General features: G+C 41.2%; 1 protein-coding gene across 1 annotated transcript; it reads left to right on the top strand.

Annotated features, from left to right (window-relative positions):
- Positions 1-377: 377 nt before the first annotated feature.
- Positions 378-1,508, top strand: LOC109463814 (juvenile hormone acid O-methyltransferase-like). The gene is made up of 2 exons (XM_019760682.1): positions 378-586; positions 917-1,508. Exons 1-2 carry the CDS (start codon positions 378-380, stop codon positions 1,506-1,508), a joined length of 801 nt encoding a protein of 266 aa, XP_019616241.1.
- The last annotated feature ends 7,703 nt before the right edge of the window (positions 1,509-9,211 follow it).

Below are 9,211 nucleotides of genomic sequence, written 5' to 3'. Positions count from 1 at the left end.
AAGATATAAAAATAATCAGATTAATTGGCCAAAATTTCAACAGATCAAGACATTGCAGTTAAGCTTTTAGGTTTAAAATCTTAATTCATAATTAAATTTGAAAATGGATGGAATTTATTATATTAATACTTTGGAAGTTGACTAAAAGTGAACATCAGGGTTATTAGCTGCACCGTCGCGCCAATCATTGATCAGGGGTCAACGTACTGTTACGCAATCATCGCTTAGTCTTCCCTTCAGCCCTTGCGAGGTAATTAATATCCATAATGGCCAGCGGTGTCTGCTAAAAGATTATTCTTACTATTTCATATTTTGTTGTTTCCTTTGTTCTCGTATTTACGGTTGAAGTGTTATTCTATTTTATCTCAACACAGAAAATGGACACAACGAATCCTAGGTACTATTCTCAGAACCGCTCCTTTCAGCACGACCTCGGAGTTGAGCTGCTGCAGCAGTACATGAGGTGGGAGGAAGGCGACACAGTTCTGGACGCGGGGTGTGGTACGGGGGAAATCTGCAAGTACATCTCCCAACAGCCAGGGGTCTCTTCTGTGGTGGGCTTAGATGTGTCACCTGACTTCGTTAGGTATTTCCTTTTTTTTTGCAATTCGCGTATAAAACTTTGATAGAAAATGTATATTTCTAAAATCGATCAGCACAGTATGGTGCTCGTAACGTGAGACTTGAAATCTGTGGAATTCCGATACCTAAAGCTGGGTTTGTGGATTTTTAGCAAACTTTGATGTTGATATATGTTGTTTGTTTTTTGTTGTTGTTTTTTGTACGCCACGCCCTGCTAGAAGAATAGCTGTGAAATATGGTCGGGCACCTAAAGGAGAGCTGTTCCTAAATTAGCCACAATAAGCATTATGGACCGAATTGTAATAATACTAAAGACTGCTTCTATTTTCCACAGGTATTCCAGTCAACAGAACTCCTCCCCAAACGTTCTCTATGATGTGTCCGATATCTCCGATGCGTCAACCATTAAGCCAGAGTGGCAAGGCGCCTTCAGTAAGGTAGTCTCTTTCCAAGTGCTACACTGGGTGAAAGACAAGGCTGCTGCGCTGAAAGTGCTGCATTCTTGCCTGAAGCCTCATGGAGAAATTTTATTTTGGGTTGGCATCGATGTAAACAAATGGGGCAAAATCAGCCCGGGTATGGCTTCCCACCCCAAATGGAAAGTCTACTTGAAGGATTTTGAACCGAATTTGTTTCCTTGGCCTTCCAGCGACCTCGTAAAAGAAAGCCACAGTAGCTATCTTCTAGAAGAGTGTGGTTTTGAGGTTCTCTCCTGTCATCTCAAAGAACAACAGTACTCTTTCACATCTAGGGAACAATGGAAGAAAACTATGAGTGCTGTTTTCCGCCATCTTTGCTACTTACCACCAGACAAACACGAGGAATTCTTGAATGACGTCGAGAAAATGGAACGAGATGTCCTACTTTTGTCAGGCGATTACAAATTTACGGATAAGAATCTGGTTATTCATGCTCGAAAGTTGTAGTTTAATACACACTGATAGTAGGTTTGTGAGAAAATGGGTGGAAGGCAAAACAAATAGGTGTGTTGCAAGTGAGACATTAATTTTTCTGTTCCGTACAAGGATTAGGTGAGCTGAACTGTCCTGTACAATAAATATGAGGCTCAGCCCTGCCTGACACATTGCTATACACTGTTCATTTGCAGCTGTCTGTTTGTTGACTTAGAATCGGAAGGTTCTGGGTTCTAATCCCTAGAAGAGCCTAGTATAGTGCGAGGGAGAGGCACTTTATACCTATGTCCAGACTCAACTCAGGTTAACACAAGAGGATTACCTCATAGGTTTGCTAAATAATATTATACTTTGAAAAGTATAACATTGTTTTGCAAAGCAAAAATATTAGAAATATAAATAAGGTCTTTTTACATCGTGCTGTATTGGTAATTTACATAAACCATCATATCAGATTATGACTTTCCTTATGAAAGAAAATCGTATACATACTAACAAAGAAGGTCGCTGTAACATTATTATGAAAATAACCCCCTGGTTTGCTTGGTATTAGTCCAGTAATATTCCCTTAATTTACTCTACTCGCAATCGCTACAAGTAAAAAAAATCCCACCATTTACTACTTTAATTTTACAGCATCATTGTAAATAGAGTTAGCGTCCATCCTCTGGAAATAGAGAGAGACCGGTATAGAAGATTGCCTTCATGTAAAAGAACGTAAATATTGTAGTGCAAAGGCTGTGGAAGACGAAATACATTTTATTTCAAACTGTTCATTCCGTAACAGCGCTCGAAATTAGTAGACTATTCAAACTTCTACGATTTATCCCAATTTCTCTAAACTTACAGACAAAGAAAACACTATTATTCTTTTATCTTCACAAAACCCACAAATTTTGGCAAAGGTAGGACATTACGGCTCCCATGTTTTAAAGAAGATAATTCAAACCCTTTTGACATAGTTTTAGACATAGTTATAGTTCTAGACAGCTACCTTCATCGTGTAGACTTTTATACTCTGTTTCAATGTTATTTTATGTTTTGTAATTACTAATAACCTCCGGGCACGGATTTTGCAATAGACTTTCATTAACCATGCAAATAAAATTGATATAGACGTTCTCTCTGTCCTAGTAAGTCCTTGTCTTTTAGGGCGAATGTAATTTTAGTTTTAAAAAGCCTAAATTCAATTAGACTAGAGACGCCCTCTAACGAGGTAACACTTGGGTGCAGGAAATGCATTCCGCAAGGGGAATAGTAAGTCTGTATTACCAACAGAAGACTCTTCAAAATTGCTTCCAATTTAGCATTTAGTTACAAGGAAATAAAATCCGTGACTGAATATAGTACTAATAACTGTGCCCGAAGATAACTGCATAATATTTTTCATCTTATTTGAATTTGATTGATGTATGTCAACAGGTTTGAGCGTCCACGTCTCCGGTACAGAACCTAGGCTTCTTTGATTACATTTCCCGCCAACACACTCGATGCTACTGATGTTATGCTGTATTCTATTTCAATGGCTAAACTTCTTTGGCAGTTCAGTCTATTGCAGACTATCTTGTGCGGGCCTCTGGTGACTTCTTTTGTGGCTCGAAAGTCACGGCCTTAGTTTTGCAGACCCTGCTGCATACTCTGCAAGTGTGTTGTGTAGTTAAAGGTGCAATTAGTGCTGCAGCCTTTCGCAGTCTCTGTTTCTTTGCTGTAGCTTCTCCTCTTCTAAGCTAAACTATACATTACATTATCCTTTACCCCTGTCCGGAGCCAAAGCTCGTTACAATCTAGTTAACTGCAAAATGGTGTGCAGAGGACGGGTACATCGGTGTCAGGGAAGTTGACCTACATGTACACTCCCTTGTAGCAGTTTAAAAATACACACTTGACCATAAAAGTCTCGTGGCCTCACCAGTGGGATCATCAGCTGATTCCACCCTTCGACGGAAATTTCGGCCCTTAAATCAGAATTTCCTCAAAATGGCGGGCAAGCAGCGCTCTGCACCACCTCCCACTGGTATGTAGTCTTGTGTTGTCTCTGAGAGATCTGAACAGAGACACTCAAGATCTTTCAAGTCCTTGTTTTTTTCCCATTGCTGCTCTTTGACTATCTTCACATCCACCTACCAGGATTATATTTTGGCCAGGTTGATTCTTACATTTTTGCACGTCATTGGACACGTCAGAGACGAGCGAAAACATGCTAATCAGCAAGTATATTGTCCACTATGGTACAAACAGCTCTGATGGTGCATTGTTCTGTTTCTGTGCAACCGGGACCTGCGATAAGCTATGTAGGTTATTGTTTATTACTGAGCATTTGATATCGGCAATTTGAAAACTTATTGTCCACATAATGTGAAAAGACATCTATGGTTATTCATTGCTACATTTTCGCGCGTCAATGGACACTGATATTCATACATCAGAGACGAGGGAAGGCTTGCTATTAAATCAGCAAGTTATTGTCCACTATGGTACATCAGTTCTGATGGTGCATTGTTCTGTTTCTGTGCAACCGGGACCTGTGATTAGCTATGTATGTTATTGTTTATTACTGAGCATTTGATAGCGGCAATTTGAAGACTCGTTGTCTTTTAATGTTAAAAAAAACACTAATTTTATGGTTATTTATTGGTACTCCAATTAGCCTATCATAAAATTAAAGAGCTAATATTATTTAATAATAATTAATGAATGAAGACCTTTATGCCACACTTGGCTAAGTACAGGTCACAACAAAACAAGATGAATGGACACGGTTAACAGATACAAAATTAACTAAGTATCGTTATATAAATTCAACTTCTCGCTTTTCAGTTATTGCAGAAATAAACGTACAGATCTGTTTTTCGATGGGTGGTTTATCTAGTCGCATAAGGAATATGAATTTTTCTACACTACTTAAGTGCGTGAAATAGGGGAATAGGTGTTGTACAAACATATACAGTTCATTTCTCTCTTTGCTATACAATCCACACTCTGTTACAAAATGGCGTTCGTCTTCTATTTTGTTCAAGTTACAATATTTACATAATCTGTGTTCAAGGGGAGTGCGGGTATGTCTTCCGATTTCAATATGTAATCTGTGGCAGCTTATTCTAAGTCTTGTGACAGCATTTCTCACCCTTATATTTTCGTTACTGAGATATTTTTCTTCCTTATATGTGGTTTTAAACAGTCTATAAGATCACCATCGTTAGTCCTCTGCCAGGTTTTCCTATGCAATGGCCGATGTGATGTAAATATACTCCCTAAACCTCCTGACAACTCTTTTATTTACGACAGGGAAGCTATTGGTACCACTTCTGTTGTGGTTCTCTATTGGGTTACTTTGCCCATGTGAGGTATCTAAACTTTTCTGATTCTGTATGCAACGTGTGTACGTGGTGCATTTGTAGGCCTTGTGGCCATATTTGCCACACTTGAAGCACTTGATGCTGAAATGGAAAGGAGTTGCAGTAGTGATTATTCATTTGCATTTAATAACTGGAGATGTGCTATGACTCGATGCAGTACAAAGGGGAAACATTTATTGCTGTATTTGTGTTCATCATATAGACACTCAAATGAGCATCATTTTTATACCAAAAGTATGATCAGTACATTGTCATAATTGTGTTACATACTAGTATATAATATCATAATTGTTCAAAATGTTGACCTTGTCCTTGTATGGCCCAGTTAGTCATGCAAGGTATAATACATACAACATCTAATTTGGCCACTTCCCCCTCCTGTAAGCATTACCACTAACCTCCCTACACCTATATATAGTCTGTCCCCCTGGCCTCCTGACACAGCTGTACTCTCCCTGCCCTTCCTATGCTTACAACTACTCCACCCTGTAGGACATATTACATAGTGTACCCAATTAGTACCCCCCCCACCCACACACACACAACTTCGAACAGTCATTGACACTGTGAGTTTGTTGAGTCGCCTGTGCACTGGAGGATGCACAGGTGCCGCCGAATTTGAACGTTCCCCCTTGAATAGAAGTGGCGGCGAAGTTGATCTGTATCGTCGGCAGTACAGAATTTAAATGACAGGTCGGCACAGTAACTTTAAGTGCGGGGGTTTCGCTTTTGTTTCCAGTGAGAATGTCACACATTTCATTACCCACTACCTTCATAGACCCCCCCCCCCTGGACTGACCACCTCCTCCCCTCCCTCTCCTGGCCCACATCCCTGGCATCCTCTTTTTCTCCATTACTGCCTCCGTCCTCTTCTCCTGGTCCTCTGCTGATGCAACTCTTTCTCATTCCTCAACACAAACCGGCGGGGTGGCTGACAGCTCCGCCGGTGTAGCTCGACCATGTTGTTGAGGGGAAGAGAGAGATAGCTAGCAAAACTATTGTTGCCATCACGACTAAGATGCAATCCATCACGTGCATACATCTCTCTGCGAGCCTGGCCGCCATTATCAAAGAAAAACACACCCTCAAGTGAACATAGGTTAACCAAAAGATAATTCAACTCAGAGCGTCTCCCGTCATTGCCCTCAGAATGGAAACGACGCAAAATACTGGTAATACGAGTAACAACAGAGGCAGACGGAAGCGTAACTTAAGTCACTCAACAGTCCGGCTGAGTGGACGGTGCATGGGGAGGTTGTTGGTACCCACATGCAGGAACACCCAGTATAAAGGGAAAAAAGTGCCATGAGAGAGGGTGACATAGTTTGCCAGATGGAAGCTCCTTGATAGAATGTACAGGTATTGTTGTCTCACTGTAACTTTAGACACTCTGTTGGGTAAAGGCAGCCCAGGATTAGAATTTCATACATATGACTGTAACTGGCCTGATCGCACCACTACTAAACTTCACAGTTTTAGCTGGTACTAGAAACGCATTGAAGAGGCATCACTGTGGCCCAATATTGGTATGATCCGGGGGCTGTGAATTTACAAGAGGTAATCCACCGTAGTGTGTGATTGCCCAGCCGACGCTATCGAAATTGTCCACTAAAAACTGCTGGTTAAGAATCTTTGCAAAGGTGTTGGATTCAATGTCAACCGTTGTATCTCTCGTGAATTGTTGTACAGGGTCCATGAGTTGGAGTCCAGAGGCCATGTCATTTATTGTTGATACGTGGTCTTAAGTATACGTGGTCTTGTCCTCCTATATAATTTTCATGCTTTAATGCAAAACTTTCAAATATACAAGTTACCAATCCCAGGAAGAAAATGGACAATACTCGGAAAGTATGACTGGCAGCGGTGTTATTGGTAGTTGTGAGGGAAAGATGGCGGGACTTTTGTGCACGATACAAGGACATGATTAGTGAACAAATTGCGTTTACAGACCACAGCATGGATAAGGTAAACAGGGCGAGATTGATGATGTCCAAGTGGGTTTGTGTAAATGTTGTTGTCAGGGCTGTAGTGGCTGCCGGAAGGTCATCAGGTGGCTGCTGGCCCTGGACATCGTGACACAGCTGACTGGGCTGATCAACCTCCGGGTACAATTGTACCGTCTTCTTCGTCTGCTCCTTCTGCTACTTCTTCTCCTTCTGCTCCTTCTCCTGCTTCTTTTTTTCTTCTTATCCCTTTGCTCCTGCTTCTGCTCCTTCTTCTTCTGCTTTGATCTTCTGATCTTGTATCCGGCAATCATGAGGATGGTCATGAATACTGGTACTTGATTTTAATTCTTTACGGTCTTACCGAAAATTCTACCTTACTCTCAAGATAGATTTAAGTTGAAGGTAGTAAATACATATACGTACTAAACTATAGCATTGGGATGACGAGCTTACCAAATGCAAAGCTGTATTATTAGAGCTGACTTGAAAAGACTACAGCTAAAAGTTGATAAGAAATGGTGCAGACGTATTTACCATATTTGGATGGTGGAACCATTCTCCATTGACTGACCGATACTGAAACTCGTACCAGCCCGGCCCAAGTCTGAGTGCTTACTCTCCTGCCGTCCTTTCTTAGAAGCGTCCATCTGTTCATAAAACAAGTAAGTTTCAGTATATCCCTGTCAATTGAACTGTATACATTGAATTTGGTAAAATCATGAATAAGCCACACTCGGGGTTTTAACTAGGTTGGTTAAGCAAGCTTAAGCCTACCTAGGAAATTTGAAATACATTTTACATGCCATATCGGACAATATACACTCCCCCTCCTCTTAGCTTTACCTCTAACCTTCCTACAACTAGCAGTCTCTCCCCTGCTAAACCCTGCTGACACAGTTGTACTCTCCCTGCAACTACTCCACCCTGTAGGACATATTACATAGTGTACCTGATGAGCATCCCCTACTACTAACTCCCAACACAACTTCACCTTTATTTTGTGCTACTTTTAACTGACATTGGGCCTTGTACCCCTACTCGTCTTCCATTCTCTTTTATGGGTATTCAAACCATGTCCACTTGTTCCTGTACGTACTGTACAAAAAGATGCGTATTCCCGAGAATAAAGCCATTGTATCCGGATATCCATTTCTACCTCTATGGCCCATGCACCAAAGTCTCCTGGACGTTTCCCATTGTGAGCCCAATCCGCACGAGCCAGGTACTGGTCCATGGTTAGTCCTCCGTCGAACCAAGACCTGTAAACATCCTCAGACAATGTTGACATAAAGTCAATCATGCGCTTTACAATGATATTCTTCGGTGCCACAGATGGTAACTTATAGCTCTATAAAAACAGTTCCCATCTTTGTCAATGCTGACAAGATCACTAGAACGAGGTGGCTCCAGAGGGACATTCCTTTGATCCATATTATGGGGTTTTACTACAGGGAGGTTTAACTGACCTGCAAGGTGCATTTGATCATTTGCTGTCAATGGGTTAAACATAAACTGTCCATCCATCCTGACCCTCCCAGGCCCTTGTTACCTCTACTTCTTGTTCAACAACTGGCCCCTGAAATAAAGCCTGGTGTTGTAAGACATACACTGGCATTTACTACTGAGCCCATATTGTAAGACATGCACAAAGTCAATGATAACCAAATATTTCAAATGGCAACGTCAAAATACACGTATATCCCTGTCAATTGAACTGTATACATTGAATCTGGTAAAATCATGAAGCCACACTCAGGGTTTTAACTTGGTTGGTTTCTCAAATGAAGCAAGCTTATGCCAATCTAGGAAATCTTAAATACATGTAACATGCATGCTTGGTCACAAAATCATCCATAACGTTGACAAGACCTAAGCCATATCGCACAATATACAGCTATATGCATCACGCCCTTGCACGTAGTACCCCCAGCTTCAGCAGCTGGTTTACCACTGTACGGTGCCACAGTGAATGTGTAAGGGTATCTGACAGCATTGATGGATTTAAACAGAAAGCCATGCTTAGCCGGTTTGCCAGGGTTGAATTGTTTGAAGCTCACCTGCGTTCACATCGGGTAAAGGGTCTCATCTAATGAGAGGTAGTCATCTGGAATGACTAGCAGGGGCTAGTCATTACAGAGTCTTCACTGTCCACCTCGACTTCCTCAAACTCTAACAAATCTTCTGATAAATAACTCATTTTTGCACACACAACTTCAGCAAACGTCAGCCAAAATTCACCAAACTTTTCAAAATGCCGTGACCCACAAGGTCCTACATGTTATCTGTCTTCTGATTGGCCAATGCCATTAGTTATAAGCTATTTGATTGGTTAATTTCCTATTGGGCACAAGATTTCGCGGGAGATTTGAATGTGAAATAGTGGCGCCTCGGGTTCAAGCGTCAAGCCAATATA

Source organism: Branchiostoma belcheri, unplaced genomic scaffold (assembly GCF_001625305.1).
Source record: "Branchiostoma belcheri isolate BF01 breed outbred unplaced genomic scaffold, Haploidv18h27 scaffold13, whole genome shotgun sequence".
In the NCBI taxonomy this organism is placed as follows: domain Eukaryota; kingdom Metazoa; phylum Chordata; class Leptocardii; order Amphioxiformes; family Branchiostomatidae; genus Branchiostoma; species Branchiostoma belcheri.
The sequence above is the reverse complement of the archived record's forward strand: the minus strand, read 5'-3'. Positions and strand labels throughout refer to the sequence as shown.